The sequence below is a fragment of the Diceros bicornis genome, chromosome 4 (genome assembly GCF_020826845.1).
Source record: "Diceros bicornis minor isolate mBicDic1 chromosome 4, mDicBic1.mat.cur, whole genome shotgun sequence".
Classification (NCBI taxonomy): Eukaryota; Metazoa; Chordata; class Mammalia; order Perissodactyla; family Rhinocerotidae; genus Diceros; species Diceros bicornis.
Genome location: NC_080743.1, coordinates 97670875 through 97688712, shown reverse-complemented (window position 1 = coordinate 97688712; position 17838 = coordinate 97670875). Strand labels below are relative to the sequence as shown.

General features: G+C 33.7%; 1 protein-coding gene across 8 annotated transcripts in view; it reads left to right on the top strand.

Moving 5' to 3' along the window:
* DCAF6 (DDB1 and CUL4 associated factor 6) overlaps positions 1–17838 on the top strand; it is a 141763-nt gene that overhangs the window by 56808 nt on the left and 67117 nt on the right. For 7 of the 8 annotated variants that reach the window (XM_058540133.1, XM_058540127.1, XM_058540126.1 and 4 more), the window contains 6 exons: positions 1386–1499; positions 3900–4035; positions 6955–7169; positions 13473–13566; positions 15112–15231; positions 16644–16904. In XM_058540133.1, the coding sequence (XP_058396116.1) occupies positions 1386–1499; positions 3900–4035; positions 6955–7169; positions 13473–13566; positions 15112–15231; positions 16644–16904 (940 nt within the window). The remainder of the gene's footprint in view (positions 1–1385; positions 1500–3899; positions 4036–6954; positions 7170–13472; positions 13567–15111; positions 15232–16643; positions 16905–17838) is intronic. The other variant, XM_058540129.1, reaches the window with a different exon arrangement.

Genomic DNA, 17838 nt, shown 5'->3' with positions numbered 1-17838 from the left:
TCCCTGTGTCCCTGGAATAAATCCTACTTGATCATGGTGTATGATCCTTTTAGTGTATTGTTGTGTTTGATTTGCTAATATTTTGTTGAGGATTTTTGCATCTGTGTTCATCAGTGATATTGGCCTGTAATTTTCCTTTTTTGTGTTGTCCTTGTCTGGTTTTGGTATCAATGTTGGCCTCATAGAATGAGTTAGGAAGCATCCTGTCTTCTTCAATATTTCAGAATAATTTGAGAAGGATAGGTATTAAATCTTCTTTTAAAATTTTTTAGAATTCACCAAAGAAGCCATCTGGTCCTGGACTTTTGTTTTTTGGGAGGTTTTTGATTACTATTTTAATCTCTTTACTTGTGATTAGTCTACTCAGATTCTCTATTCTTGATTCAGTTTTGGGAGGTTGTATGATTCTAAGCATTTATCCATTTTTTCTAGGTTATCCAATTTGTTGGCATATAGTTTTTCATAGTATTCTCTTATCATCCTTTGTATTTCTGTGGTATCTGTTGTAATTTCTCCTCTTTCATTTCTAATTTTAGTTATTTGAGTCTTCCCTCTTTTTTTCTTAGTGAGTCTGGCTAAGGGTTTGTTAATTTTGTTTATCTTCTCAAAGAACCAGCTCTTAGTTTCATTGATTCTTCCTATTGTTTTTTGTCTCTATTTCATTTATTTCTGCTCTGATTTTTTTTATTTCCCTCCATCTACAGACTTTCGGCTTTGTTTGTTCTTCTTTTGCTAGTTCTTTTAGGTGTAGTGTAAGATTACTTATTTGAGATAAAATGTTTTATTTCTTTTTAAAAAAATTATTGTGATAAAATGTGCATAACATGATATTTGCCATTCTCACTATTTTCAGATGTACGGTTTAGTGACATTAAGTACATTCACACTCACACTGTTTTATAACCATTACCACCACTAAAAATTTTTTTTGAGAGGTCAGTTTAAATGCCTAATTCAGCATTGCATAGTTTTCTTAAACATTATCAGAGAAGAAAATTTTATTATGTATTTATAATACAAGTGTACATTCATATTCAGAAAACATAAAAGTTAGACTTTGAATAGTTTGAACAAGCTTACTAGGGGATAATTTTTCTTGTCAAAGTTGTTAGGCATTTATAATTTTAAAGAACTTTCTATATGAAGGTACATTTGTTTCAAACTTCAAAGTAATGAGTCATATTAATTCAACAGTTACTTCTTGCATATTTCTCTATGTATTGTACTGTTTAGAATCATGGTATGGGTAAGTCATAAATAATTAAAATAAATGGTTTTTAGTTCCTTTTGCCTTAATCATTTTAGGCATTGAAATAGTAGCAATGTTTTTCAAAACCATCTGTTTAAATGTTTAATAATGTCTGTACTTTGGTTTTCATCTTCAGATTATGACTGTACCCAATGACCCGTATACTTTTCTCTCTTGTGGTGAAGATGGAACTGTTAGGTGGTTTGATACACGCATCAAAACTAGCTGTACAAAAGAAGATTGCAAAGATGTAAGTTTTTGTACAAATCATGCAAAAAAATTAACATTATAATTAAAGTTGAACAGTAAGTTATCTCTGGGTTATGAGATTATGGGTGAATTTTAAAATATTTATTTTGCTAAAATTTTTCAAGAAGCATATATTTTATAATCAAAAATATTTTTAATTAAAATATTAATAGTGAGGTTTAGGGAACTTATATTTTAATTATACATTTTGTATATATTTATGAAAATTTGCATAATTGTTCAGTATATACTCCAGCATTATAAAAACCTGAAGCATTTATCAATATTTCCTGTTTACTTATGGAGACACTTTTGGTTTACCAATAACAGTGATGAAAGCGTGAGGTAGTTTAGTGTTTTTTTATCCTGTCCTTTAAGCCAAGAATTGTATGTTATCTTTTTTTTTTAATTAATAGGATACCATTCTATCAACTTGTTCATTCAGATTTAGCTCACTTCTCAGATGTAGCTTCACTGTTAATTATATATTTTTTTAATTCTACTTTAAACTTGAAAAAGGCCTGAGAAATCCTTCAAATCATTCAATGTAATGACCCCAGACAGTTAACCTCAAATGTTATTTAGAGACAGTAGCTTTTTTCTTGGATCATTTTAAATTAGTAAATGAAATAAGAAAGTATTGCTAAATACCTTTTTACTGACAGTTATCGTCTGCTCCCCCCATAAAATGACTAGTAATCAGGTTAAGTGCTTCCTAATTAAACAAGTTACTATCGTTAACATACTTTGGGGAGAAAAAATTATTTTATATATTGAAACGAAGAAAAAGTAGAAATAAAAATTTTTTAAAATGTACAGTTTTTAAATCAGTTTTTATGTTATCTGTATGTATGCACACAAACACATACACAACTGGGAAAGCATTGAACTGAAGGCAGAAATAAGTTTAAAATATTAGGTTGTTTATTAGGGGCGTTTGGCATGCCTGTTTCTTAGTAAATGGTGGGTACTAAAATTTGTTTTGCCAAATTCGTTTAAGCTATATTTTAGTGTATAATATGGTAGAATTTAATTGTGCTTTTATAACCAAAAACCTCATAAAAATAAGGAAGAAAACAAGACTAGTAGTTGAAAATATTGTTAAAATTTCTTAATAAAACTTTTGATTTCTTTATATGTAAAAATGCATAGAGGCAGATCATAAAGAAAAACTGGTAACTAAAGTAATTCTGAACTACCAAAAACTTAGAATTATGAAAAGCATACTTATAGTAAATGTAATTTAAAAACATGGCTATACTGAGAACAGTGAGGAGCTAGAGTCATAAACAAAATAGTATAGAATTAACAGAATACTTTAAGGATATCTTTGGGGTGATAGCTCTTATAGTTTCTAATGCTTGTATAGAGGTAAGTAGTGACAGTATAGTAATACCTGTCTTTTACAGGTATTACTTACATACCGTTTATATATAAGTGTGTGCTTTGTTTTGGGACCAGTAAGGAAAAAATTTTTACATATTAAGAAAAGTGTAACATTTTAAAATCAGGTAATATTTTTGTTTTATTTTAGTAGCAACATTATAATTAAAATATTGAGTGCCATATAAAATGATCATTAATACTTATCATAGACAAAGAAAGGTACGTTATACCTCCATCTTCACAGTGAATCAATATCATGCATTTCTTATAATATTAATGACTTAGTGACACATTATTTATGTAATGTATGAGTTTTTTACATTTCTAAAGAAAATGTTCATTATTCATGAGTATGGGAATATTTAGGAGGCATTTCTGAGAAGTAATTCAAATTGTACTATATCTTTATATGAAATATAGCTAGTTTTGAAAAAGGTTTAAACCATTTTAATATAAATAATTAGTTTCTTGAATTAATATCAGTTTTTTGTAGCTATTGCTGATCTAGCATAATTGCTCAGTATTTTAGTCTTATATCTGGCAGTCATTTTTATTTTTTTCCTCTTCAGAATGTATTTTGCATTACTCAGATGTTGGTTGTGTTTTGAATCTCTGCTTTAATTAAATTTAGTATTTCCGTGTGTTTTCTTATTTTGATTAGTTCATAAGGAAAGTGTACAATATTATATTAGAAGTCAATTATGGAGTTGTATAGCAAACTGTAAAGGAAAACAGAATTTTCCTTAGAGTGATAAACTGCTGAGGAGGAATACTGACTGAGTGTATTTATTTTGGTTTCACATAAGCCAAATGTTAGAAGCACTTACCGATAGAAATCTGAAAAATAAATTAAAAGAAAACCATGTTGTTGTTTGTTTTCCCCCTCATTGTCATACTGACTGAATTGGGATTTCTGAGAAAGGTTGTTTTCCTCTAATCGAAGGAAAAATGTGTTAATGTAGTATCATCTCTACTGTAAAGCTCTGTGTAACTGGTATTATTTTATCTTTTGTAGGATATATTAATTAACTGCCGACGTGCCGCCACATCTGTAGCTATTTGTCCACCAATACCATATTACCTTGCTGTTGGTTGTTCTGATAGCTCAGTACGAATATATGATCGGCGAATGCTGGGCACAAGAGCTACAGGTGAAATGATGTATATTAGAGAAAATTTAAGATGCTGTCAGTTCAAAGAACAAATCTTCATGACATATTTGCAATTTTAAAATTGCATTAGTTTGTCATAAAATTCAGTAAATAGAATATATTTAAATAGTATGGATTATTATAAAAAATAGCATTTAACCAAGTTTTTATGACCCTATCAGAGTGATATTTTTGCAGTTTATCATTGTAAAAAGTTATAACACTTGATGTATTAGTTTCCTAGGGCTGTCGTAACAAATTACCGCAAACCAGGTGGCTTAACATTAAAGAAATATATTCTCTCACATCTCTGGAGGCTAGATGTCTGAAATCAAGGTGTTGCAGGGTTGTTTTCTTCGGGAGGCTCTCAGAGAGAATCTGTTCCGTGCTTCTTTTCTAGCTTCTGGTGGTTGCTAGCAATCCTTGGCATTCCTTTGCTTTCAAATGTGTCACTCCAGTCTCTGCTTCCATATTTACGTGCATTCTCCCCTGTGTGTGTCTGTGTCCACATTTCCCTCTTCGTATGAGGACACCAGTCATATTGGATTTAAGACCCACCCTTATCCAGTGTGACTTCATATTACTAATTACATCTGCAAAGACCCTATTTCCACATAAGATCACATTCTGAGGTTCTGAGTGGACATGAATTTTGGGGGGACACTATTCAGCTCATAACACTTGTTTTTCCTAATTTCTCTTTGCTGTTTTTTCAATCAAGAGGATAATAGTAAGTATGGTGGAGAGAAAAGTTAGGAAAGAACAGTGACCTGGGTGTGTATTAATATATAGCATATGTTTATGCCTGCATAGCCTAGTTAAAGTACTGTTAATGATGCTGAAGTACTGAATTTGAATCTACCTTAAACTCATTTCCTCCTCATCCACTATGGTATCAAACCACTTTTGAAGTATCCAATTCAAACCCAACTTCCATTAGCATTTTATCAGTAAAGGAAGGCCAGGATTACTTACACACACACACACACACACACACACACACACATCAAATACACATACATTTATGTATATTCACATATTTTATACAGTCATGCACTGCATTAACAACGTTTTGGTCCATGATGGACCGCATAGATGATGATGGTCCCATAAGGTTAGTACCATGTAGCGTAGGTGTGTAGTAGGCTATACCATCTAGGTTTGTGTAAGTACACTCTATGGTGTTCAGGCAACGATGAAATCGCCTAATGATGCATTTCTCAAAACATATTCCTGTCATTAAGCAACGCATGACTGTATTGTTAAAAATAAAAGTGTATTTCCCCAGAAACTAACAATGTCAATCTCAATGTCAATTTATGTCCAGTAAAAATGGACATAGATTATTGAAATGGGAAGACTGAATGGGATCTTTTTTTTTTTGAACTGTGATTGAGGAGTCTTGTCTATTTGGATATGCACATTTAGGGGAAGCAGTAGTAATACAATATGAAATTGTAGGCGTAATTATTGTTTCTCAATAGATGGAACACAGTTGACATTTTGGGCAGGGCAGGATCTCATCGTGCAGGATTATACAGACTTGTTGGGATTCTTAGAATTGAGCATCCCTGGGCTGCCAGGGCACAAGATGCCAATTATACCTCTCCCTATTATATTGTATTGTATTGATGACTACCAAAATTAATTAAAATTGGAGTAGTAGTCCCACTTTGTTATCTTATAAGAGGAAAGTTTCACAACAATCAAAAATCTTTTAAAAACACGGAGTAAAAGGTAAATCATTTTAAAAGGATACTGCACTATTTTATCTAGTATGCTAATAAATGTCAGCTTTCCTATTTATATTGTAAAAATTATATTATCTTAATTTGGGGGAATTTTTGGAAGATGATTTAGTGTGACTATAGTCACAAATCATTTTAATTGATTAACTCATGTTTCTGATAAAACATTTATGTAATCTGGAATTCTAGGCAATCATGAATTTTTTTTGAGGATATGTAGCCTTTATACTGTATGCTTTTTTATTTTGTTATAAAATCTGAAAATAGCAAAAAAGAGCCTCTTATAGAGATAGAATATGATGGCATGGATTTATATTGCTACATTAAATAAATATCTCATAATTCAGATTAAGAGTTTTTTTTTTAATTTTTGTTTATTGCAGTAACATTGGTTTATAACATTGTATAAATTTCAGGTGTACATCATTATACTTCTATTTCTGCATAGATTACATCATATTCACCACCCAAATACTAATTACAACCCATCACCACACACGTGCCAAATTATCCCTTTTGCCCTCCTCCCTCCCCCCTTCCCCTCTGGTAACCACCAATCTAATCTCTGTCTCTATGTGTTTGTTTATTGTTGTTATTATCTACTACTTAATGAAGGAAATCATATGGTATTTGACTTTCTCCCTCTGACTTATATATAAAATTGACAAACCTTTAGCTTGCCTCACCAAGAAAAAAAGAGAGAAGGCACAAATAAGTAAAATCAGAAATGAAAGAGGAGAAATTACAACAGACACCTCAGAAATACAAAAGATTATAAGAGAATACTATGAAAAGGTATATGCCAACCAATTCAACAATCTGGAAGAAATGGATAAATTCTCAGATGAAGAGTTTTTAAAATGTTTTTCTTGGGGCCGGCCCCATGGTGTAGTGGTTAAGTGCTCGCGCTCCGCTGCTGGCAGCCCGGGTGCGGATCCCAGGCGCGCACCTATGTGTCGCTTGTCAGGCCATGCTGTGGCAGCGTCCCATATAAAGTGGAGGAAGATGGGCACAGATGTTAGCCCAGGGCCAGTCTTCCTCAGCAAAAAGAGGAGGATTGGCATGGATGTTAGCTCAGGGCTGATCATCTTCACAATAAAAATAAATAAATAGAAAAATAAAATGTTTTTCTTCAAAAACATTATAAACAACTTCCTGTTTTCTTATTTAGGAAATTATGCAGGTCGAGGAACTACTGGATTGGTTGCCCGTTTTATCCCTTCCCATCTTAATAATAAGTCCTGCAGAGTGACGTCTCTGTGTTACAGTGAAGATGGTCAAGAGATTCTTGTTAGTTACTCTTCAGATTACATATATCTTTTTGACCCAAAAGATGATACAGCACGAGAACTTAAAACTCCTTCTGCAGAAGAGAGGAGAGAAGAGGTAAGTTTACTCACAATCATGTTCTTTATTCAATTCAGAAAATATTAATTCAGTGACTCCTTGGGTCTGAAGAGTTTCAAAAAGAGAGGTAATTTTCAAGGCATTTACAGTCCAGGGAACAAGGACATGAAACACATGGAAGAACAGTGGCTAATAAATAAATAAGTCTAGAAAACAGTGTTGTGAAATATTCTTAAAGAGAAAATATTTAATAGCAAAATGTTTCACTGTGGATGCATACCAGCAGCTAGAAAGATCAACAGTTCTAACAGTTGTAGAAAAGGCAATTAAAATAATAAAAAATGTGATGTATAAACTTCCAAGAGACTAAATGTTTATGTTCATGCACCAATAGTTTTACCTATTACCATTTACTATTTGTATGTGGACAGCCATCTCCCCCTCTCCCAATTCTGCCTGTCTTTCACAATATGAACTGGAGACATATAACATTATCCCTTGATACATTTTAGAAAATACACATGAGAGAGTGAGAAAAAGGTAAGTTAAAGTACACACACACACACGCACACACGCACACAACCAGAAGGGGAAGGGATTGCTGTCCATGTATGAATAGTAAATGGTAATAGGTAAAACTCCTGTTGGTGCATGACCATAAACATTTAGTCTCTTGGAAGTTTATACATCACATTTTATATGTATAGTATATATTGAATGAAAGCTAGGTGAAAGAATTACTGTCACTAAAATGACTCTAAAATAGTTAACCCATTTTCTTATTTATAAAAGGCAAAAACCAGAAATATATCCTTGAGAGTACACAGCAGTAGAAAAATGCTTACTTTAACCTGTTAAGCATCTTTCCCCAACATGTTTTTCACTTTGGCTTTTTTATTTTATAATGTCCTATATTTAATCACTCTATTCTTTTGCTTGTAAATGTCTTTTGAAATTAACCATTGCTTATTAATTATCAGTGACTTTTGGATATTGGCCTAACTCCTATTAGTGAACACCTTTTAAAGGTACTAAAGAACAACGATTTTGTGATTCTTATGAGATGCAAAACTAAATTCAGTTCTTATAATTGCAGGTTTAGAGGGCTATAAAATTAGAACAAAATCAGGATCACTTTATAAATATATTTTGGTATTTTAAATGTGGCGGTACATTTAAGTGAATTAGGAAATTGACGAAGAAGAGAGTATGATGGCTAATGAAAGCTGTTTATGAGTTTATTGGTCTGATTGAAAACATGAAATCTGCTCTGTCATTTTGTTATTACTGTGTAATTTCCTCTTGAGCTATGTGCTTCAGTAAAGTTACAGTCAAACTTGGTGACTGTTACATAATGAAAGAGTTGGAAATGCAGAAACATTTTAAGCGGGCCAGCTAGCTTTTATACCATAGAATACTTAGCCAAAAGATGTTTATATAATCAGAGTGAATGAGGCTGAGTCATGAACAGCTGGTTTTTTTCTGATTGTATTTTTCTCAGTATTCTTTATTAAATTAACTGAATTAAGAAAAATAATTCTGAAAATGGATTAAAATTATAAAAATAAATCATGCTTATTGTAATAAACCAAACAACTCAGAGGTGTATATAGAAGAGAAATTAATGTCTCCTTAATCGCACTGTTTTTTCTTTCAGTGTTTTATGCTAAATCCTTGACAGTAGTGTTCAGACAAACGCATCCTAACTCAGAAAATATTTCTTGGATGGGTACCATACACTAAGTCCTATATTAAACCTTTAGAAATTCAAGGATAATTGTGACAAAGACATGGCCTCTCATTCAGAAACTTACAGGATAGTGGAAATACAGTAGGCCCTCCAAATCCTCCGGGTTCCGCATCAGAGGATTCAATCAACTGTGGATCATGTGCTATTTTTATGATTCATGGTTGGTTGAATCCATGGATGTGGAACCTGCAGATCATGCAAAGCCAACTAAGGGACTTGAGCATCCACGGATTTTGGCGTTCCCTGCAGGTGGCGGGGGAGGAGTTGAGGGACGACTGTAGAGATATAAATAAATATGTGAAGCTTATAATGGAATTATATGTAAGAATTATGTTCTATATAAATAGACCAAAGGAAGGAATAATTGATTTTGATTGGGAACATAAGAAAAGCTTGAACAGGATTTTAAGGTATGACTAAAAGTTTAATATATGATTTTTTCATATGTTTCCATAATATTTTTATATTTTTTAAATTTGTGGGGGCCTCTCTTTGTTTCTCCATATCCTCTAATTCTGTTCGTTTTTTCCCTTCTTTATTTAGTATATTCTTTTGTCTTATTCAGTTTGTTTTTTACTTGTTTTCCTTTACTTTTGTATTCCTTTTTTCTTTTTATTGTCTTTGCTCTCTTTTCCTTTTCCTCGCATATCTTTTTGACATTTTCCCACCTGCCCCACCCCATTATTGGACTGTTTTGTTGAATCGAATCTCTCATTTTCTCCTGGCCCCATAGTTTGTTCCTAAAATATGTATCCCAAATCTGTAGTACTGCTTCCCATTCTGACTACCACTTCCGCCCCGCTCCAAGGCATCAGCGTCTCTTTCCTAGATTATTATGGTATTTCTAACCAGTCTCCCTACTTTCACACCTCCACACCGCCACCCCGTCCTTTAGCTACATAGCAGCCAAAGTGATCTTTTAAAACATGCTACTCTTCTTCTGATCAGCACTCCCATCTCACTCAAAGCAAAGCTGAGGTCCTTACAGTGGCTTCTGGATCTTATATCATCTGGTTCTCTCTCCTTTGTTTACTCTGCTCTAGCCACAAGTACTTACTCAAGCAGGCCTAGCATGCTTCTGCCTTATGGCTTTTATGTTTACTTTCCTGAAATGGTCTTCCCCAGGTATCTGGATTTCTTCTTCCCTTACCTATTGCAGGTCTTTGCCCGTGTCACCTTCTCGGTGAGGCCCTACCTCGCCACCCTATTTAAAATCGCAACCCTTAACTCTCTGGTACTACCTAGCTCCCTTTTCTACTTAATTTTTTTCCATTACACTTATCACTTTCTTTGTATATTTTACTTTTTTATTTCGTGTATTGTTTGTCTGCTTCATTAGTCCATAAGCTCTGTGACATTGGGATTTTTGTATGTTCTGTCCGTTGGTCTTTTCTTAATACCTAGAATAGTGCCTGACATGTACAAGTTGCTCAAAAAAATACTTGTTGAATGACTGCCTGAATGAACACTTTACCATTTTCAGCATTCTTGACTAGGTTGTTTAACATATCTCAGAAAGTGAAACTCAGGACTATTTTTAACTTGAAGATCTTGTTCCGGAAATAGTGCTGAGGTTATAACACCAGTTCTTTGCCTGTATAATATAAAAATTTCTCTGTCGCAACCGTGGATCAGGGCTCTATTCTATTATTCTAAATACAATTCACATACAGGGTGATGCCCTCTCTTTCTGGAAATGATTATTTGTCTGAGATTTTGGGCAGCTGCCACACTAGTCTTCCTCTAATCTTCTGATTATTCCCTGCCACACTTATGGCTTCCTGTGCAGATACTGCTGTTCTCAGTTGCTCTTAGCCATACTTACACATGATATGGAATTTGTGGAATTTCTTTTTCTGTCTCCTTTGCTGAGGATACAGAGATTTTGTTTCCATTCTTCTTGTTGCCGGGTATAGTTTCCAGGAGAAAACAGAAAATTTACAGCTCTCTGTCACCAAATTTCTATCAACATCTGCTTAATTATGAGAAAAAAAAAAATCAATGAATGTTGCGTTAAAAGAAAGAAATAAAAATAAAGGGAGTGACCCACAGAATGGGAGAAAATGTTTGCAAATCATATTTCTGATTTATGATTTAGAATCTGATATCCAAAATAACTGAAGAGCACTTACAACTCAACAATAAAAAGACAAATATCTTAACTAAAAAATTGGTAAAGGATGTGAACAGACATTTGTCCAAAAAAGATACACAAGTGGCCAATAAGCACATAAAGTGATGCTCAGCATCACTAGTCATCAGGGAAATGCTAATCAAAACCACAGTGAGGTACCACTTCACGTTCATTAGGTTGAAAATAGTTTGGCAGTTCCTCTAAAGTTAAACATAAACTTACTAAATGATCCAGCAGTTGCACTCCTAGATATATACCTATATGAGTTTATAACACATGCCCCCATAAAAACTTGTACACGGGGCCGGCCCAGTGGCGCAGTGGTTAAGTTTGCATGCTCCACTTTGGTGGGCCAGGGTTTGCGGGTTCAGATCCTGGGTGCGGATCTACACACTGCTCATCAAGCCATGCGAGGGCAGTGTCCCTTCTACAAAATAGAAGAAGAGGGGAACAGATTTTAGCTCAAGGCTAATCTTCCTCAACAAAAAGAGGAAGATTGGCAACGGATGTTATCTCAGGGCCAATCTTCCTCACCAAAAAAAACAACTTTACATATATTCATAGCATTATTCACAATGGCCAAAAAGTAGGAACAACTCAGTGTTCATCAACTGATAAACAAAATGTGGTATATCTAAAAAATACAATATTATTGAGCTATAAAAAGAAACGAAATACCGTTACATACTGCAACATGGATGAACCTTGAAAATATTATGCTAAGTGAGAGAAGCCAGACACAAAAGGCCACATGTTATATGGTTCCATTTATGGGAAATGTCCAGAATAAGCATATCCATAGAGGCAGAAAGTAGATTAGTGGTTGCCAGGAGCTGAGTGGAGGGAGAAGTGGGCAGTGACTGCTGATGGGTATAGGATTTCTTTCTGAGGTGATGAAAATGTTCTAGAGTTAGTGGTAATGGTGCATAGCTTTGTGAATATACACCACTGACTTGTATACTTTCAAAGAGTGAATATTATGGTATGTGAATTATATCTCACTAAAGAATGTTAAAAATGTAAAAGTTAAAAGGAGTGATCAAGAGTGTCAGATGCCATAGATGTCAAATAAAATAAGCTCGGAAAGGTGCCATTTGACCTGGCAATTGATTATTGATCATTTTATCATTGATCGGTGAACTTGGCAGTTGATCATTCATTGATGAGAATGAATTCAGTGGAAAGGTAGGAATATAAGATTGACTACAATGAATTGAGGAGTGGTGTAGATAAAGATAGAGTGAATACATTCAGCCCTCCATATCCATGGGTTCCACATCCCTGGATTCAACCAGCTGTGGACCAAAAGGCCTGCATAGTTGCATCTCTATTGAATACGTACAAACTTTTTTTGTTGTCGTTATTCCTTGAACAATACAGTATAACAACTAGAATCTACATTGTATTAGGTATTATAAATAAATCTAGAGATGATTTAAAGTATATGGGAGGATGTGCGTAGGTTATATGCAAATCCCACGCCATTTCACATAAGGGACTTTAGCATCTGTGGGTTTTGGTATTGGGGGGCTGTCCTGAGGGATGACTGGTATAGACTTTTGTCAAGAAGCTTGACAGTAAGGCTCCAGAAAGCAAGGGAAAGGAGTATAGCTGGATAGAAATATAAAATTGAGGGTTTTTGCCTATTAAAAATAATAAGAATCTTTAGCATATTGTGAGTAGGAACCAAGAGAGAGGATATGAATGTAGGTATAGGAAAGAGAAAAATTGTTGGAGCAAGGTGCTTGAAGAGTTGAAGGAATGAAATAAAAAGCACAAATGGAGAGATTAGGCTTAAACATAATAAGTGATACATCCCCTGAGAAAGATTGGAAGGAATTAAGAACTTGTAGATATAGATAAGTTTGTAGAATGCAGCTGAGGAAATTGATGTCATTTCTACAGGACTGACTTTATTTTCTCTGAAGGAGGAGGAAAAGTTATTAGCCAAGAATGAAGGCAGCAAGGTAGAGTAGAGACTCTGAGGTGAGTAATGAAGGGTTGGAATAGAAGCTGGGGGGAACCGGAGAGTAAATGGATAATAATAATAAAATAATGATAACTCCTATTGTCAGTTAGGTATGTAGGTACTTTAGACTATATTTATTATCATAATAGAAAACTTAGGTTCAATGTGGTTAAATAACTTTCCTATTGTCAGCTATAAAGTGATACAGGTGGGATTGGAAATCACATGTACGTGATTTCAAAGTTGCATTCAGACTCTTTAGGTTGAAGACATTAAGTATAGACTGTCTACATCAGTGGATATTTATCATCATTATCAGTGCTGTAAAAGACTGAGGAAACATCTTGCATTGTGCATGTTTCTTCAGTGTCTTTCATATTTTGATCCACCATCTCACTTGCATACTCAATAAAGAAAGTAAAGAGGTGGAAAGAATGTATTAGACTTAAAGTGTTCTTTGAGAAAATGAGTTTTCTCCTCATCTTTTAGTTACGACAGCCTCCAGTTAAGCGTTTGAGACTTCGTGGTGATTGGTCAGATACTGGACCCCGAGCAAGGCCTGAGAGTGAACGAGAACGAGATGGTAACTGTACTTTGGCCAGCCTTTTTTCTTTAATATGGTATTTAAAAATTAATATTTTAACTTGTTTCCATTTTTTTCACTACTATGTAAGTGATGCTGCAACAAACATCCTTGTACAGATATCTTAGCTTACTTGTGGAAGTGTATCTTAGGATAATATCCTAAAAGTGGAATGGTTGGGTTGCTGGATAAGTGCATTCTAATTTTGATAGTTATCAAATTACCCTCCAAAAAAGAATGTACTACTTTACATTCCCACTGAAAGTGTATAAGAATGCCCATTGTCCCATAAAACATTGGATATTACTGAACTTTTAATTTTTGCCTTTCTGTTAGATATAAAGAGAAATGAAAACTTTCAGTTTCCAACCCAAGAGTTTTGTAATAGCACATAAAATTTTTTTTCCTTCTGTCAAGTGCCTTTGACAAGCATAAGAAACTACCTTGGGAGCTTTAAGATGCACACTTTAAAATAGAATTAATTGTGTGGGGCTGGCCCCGTGGCTTAGCGGTTAAGTGCACGTGCTCCGCTATTGGTGGCCCGGGTTCGCGTCCGGGCGCGCACCGACGCACCACTTGTCCGGCCATGCTGAGGCGCCGTCCCACATACAGCAACTAGAAGGATGTGCAACTATGACATACAACTATCTACTGGGGCATTGGGGAGAAAAAGGGAAAAAAAAAAGGAGGAGGATTGGCAATAGATGGTAGCTCAGGGCCGGTCTTTCTCAGCAAAAAAGAATTAATCTGTGTGTATTTTAATAAATGGGTCTGTAGCTAAAATCTTATTCTAATGACTTCTGAAATCTTTTAAGATCAAAAGCATATTCCCCAGTATATTATCCTTTGTATTACTTTATAATATATATTTAAATATAGAGTTACATTATATAAAGGCAATAAGGTATAAAATAAGTTATGTTTTCACAGAAGATTCAGTAAAAGGTTATTTCCATGTTAAATTATATGATTGTAGAATAGAATTTTCACAATTTTAATTTGATGTCATACTTAACTTGCAAATGCCCTTAAGAGAAAACTCTCATTTATTTGAAGAGGGGAGGGAAGAGACAAAACATTTTCTGGTTTCAATTGATTTCAAATATTTGGAATTTGCTTACAGTAAATGGTGATGAAAATAAATTCAGTTTAAGGAAATTTAAGTGAGAGGGCAAACTTTTCTTTTAATCTGTTCACCTTACAGTTCGTGAGTCCTTCCTAGCTGTGTACTCTTGAAACTAAAGATGTGGATTGGAATAGGGGTGGGAGGTGTGGAGGTACCTAAGAATAGACAAAGATGTAGAAGATGAAAGTCCCGTTCTTGAGGAACTCAAAATACAGATGGAGAGTCACTCATGTAAACATTTATTATGAAATGTAATGATAGCTCTAATAGATTTATGTACATTCATATAATTTATTTAGGGAATTTGATTCTTTTTTTTTAATTGCTTTCATTTTAAAGGCCTTCAAACCTAGATTTTTGCATTAATGAAAGATCCTGACTTATTACTAAATTTACTGATAAGACCTGTGTTGTCATAGGAGAACAAAGTCCCAATGTGTCATTGATGCAGAGAATGTCTGACATGTTATCAAGATGGTTTGAAGAAGCAAGTGAAGTTGCACAAAGCAATAGAGGACGAGGAAGATCTCGACCCAGAGGTAATTTTTCTTATTAACTAAGTCATAAGAAAGCTGGCAAAACTGTTTATTGAAGTCATTTTTATTCATATCACCTAATTTTTACCATGTTTTATATCTACAGTAGTCACAAGGTTCTTATTGTATTGTGTGAAGCAGTAGAGGACAAAGAGTATTGGGTATAACTTGTCCCTTCAAGTTTCACTAGATCTAGCCGTTATTTTTTGCTTTTCTCAAAAAAAGTTAAGTCTGATAGTCCCCATTTCAAGTTGTTTTTATATGCCCTCTGAGAGTAGAAACATAAAACTCTGTAGATAAAGTTTTAGATAATTGAATAATTTCTCCCTTTAGTTACTTATGTACATACATTGGTTATTAATCACCATTTCTGCTGTTAGCTGACCTGTTTTTGTATCTTGGTTCACTGCTTTCCAGGTTTGTAGTCTTTGGCAAGTTACTTAACTGTCAGAAATGAGGAGTATGAAAGTTAACTCCTAAATGTTTTAAATCCCAAAATAAAAAATTCTGTTGTTCATCCATAAATGTTATTGTTAACTCCTGTGTATCAATTAACATTTAAAAAAATTCCTTGGACTGTGGATTTGCTCAAGTGTTATTAAATTCGTGCTTAAATTTAAACTAAGAAATATTTAAATCATGGTGATGAAAATAAAAAACTTCATATTCTGTGGTAGTTGGATCTTTTAAAACATGAACTTGATTAGTCCATTCCATTTTTCTTTTAATAAAATCTAGATTTGAAGGAAAATCATGGAAATTTTTACGGTTTATTGAGTATTCTTAATTATTCCTTTGCAGATAGCACAAAGCCTAGCACAGCACATAGTAGACACTCAAGCCTTTTTAAATCAGGACTGCATCATGTTAGTTTAGTGGTTAAAACATTACTGCAAAATGAAACAGGAATCAGGAACTTAATCCTTTTCTGGCCTATTTGTAACTTGACTCTTGCCAGTAAGATTTTTATTAAATATTTTTCCAAGGACATTATGTTATAGAGTGGAAATATATCAATATAAATCCCTTATCCTATTAAATCCCTTATCCTATTATCCAGCTATTAAATCAGAATCATCACCTTCAAGTTTAAAGGAGTAGACATTATTTATAGGCATCTCACAATCTGTTATTTAGCTTTGTCTTAATGAAGCTACCATATTGAGCATTTTGTTTGAAAGATTATTTTAACAAGAAAGTGCTGTAGATAGATTTTTATTCTTCTTGATTAGCCTATTTGCTCAAATGGACCAAACCACCAGTGGGTGCTTTTGATATCCTGAAATTATGTATTTGTGTGTGTATGTGTGTGCAAGTGCAAGTGTGCATGTATCCTGAACATATCTCTTTAGAGTAGTTAGTTTTGGAAAGCAGTTAGTATTTGAATTTGTATTATTAACATGTGCTTTTCGAAGGTGGAACGAGTCAGTCAGATGTTTCAGCTCTTCCTACGGTTCCGTCAAGTACTGATTTGGAAGTGGGTGAAACTGCAATGGAAGTAGATACTCCAGCTGAACAGTTTCTTCAGCCTTCTACATCCTCCACAATGTCAGCTCAGGCTCATTCAACATCATCTTCTACAGAAAGCCCTCATTCTACTTCTTTGCTATCTTCTCCAGACAGTGAACAAAGGCAGTCTGTTGAGGCATCTGGACACCATACACATCATCAGTCTGGTGAGGATGTTACTCTTTAAATAGGCTGTGGTTCATCTGATGATTTGTGATAGTGAAAACTTCTTTATGGGCTGTTTTGAAAGATACTAAATCACATCGACTTGTTCTTGCTGGAATAAATGATCAAAATGACATGTAAGATGTGAACATGTAACTTAAATACAAAATTCGAGTGTGTCTAACTTGCATGAATTTTGACAGGTAGCAGGAATCTTCAATTTACATAAGACAGTTCTTTAAAAAATATAAGTACTAGCAGATAGTGTTTCGATATAAGTTAATGCACTTGACTTAATTTATTTTTATAGACCATTATAGACCAAAATATCTTTCTAGACTTATTTGGTTATAAGTCTGTATTAAAGTGATAGTGAAAATATAGCCCTAATTGTTATTAGTTCCATTGTATTTATATTTTTTGTTATTTTTCCTCAAATCATGAAATACTCTTAATATATTCTGTATGGTGCATTTGATATGATCGCTTGTCAACAACATATAAAATTTACCAAAAGAATAATTTCTCCTATATTTACATAAAAAAGAATTGTTTTAACAAATCGTTGTCTTCTTGGTACTTTATGTTAGTGGAAAAAAATGAACTTCTAAATTCTGTTAAAATACTATTTTCCTCTCAATATTGTAATTCCTCATGTTCAACTTTTTTGCCCGCAACTATGAATGCACAAGTATTTATAACAATAATTTTCAGCAGATATGTCTGTAGTTTACTTGGCATTTTAACTGTATACATGTAGTTATAATGACCAGTAAGACGTTTATTCATGTTTTTCTTTGGGTTCTTCTAAGGAAGCATTTTACTCAACGTATAACCAAAAATATTAGCAACTAGAGATACAGCTGGCAGGCCTAAGCTAAAACCTGTAAATAATTCTTAATAGTTTAACTGCCAAGCTGTCACTTGATTCTTGCT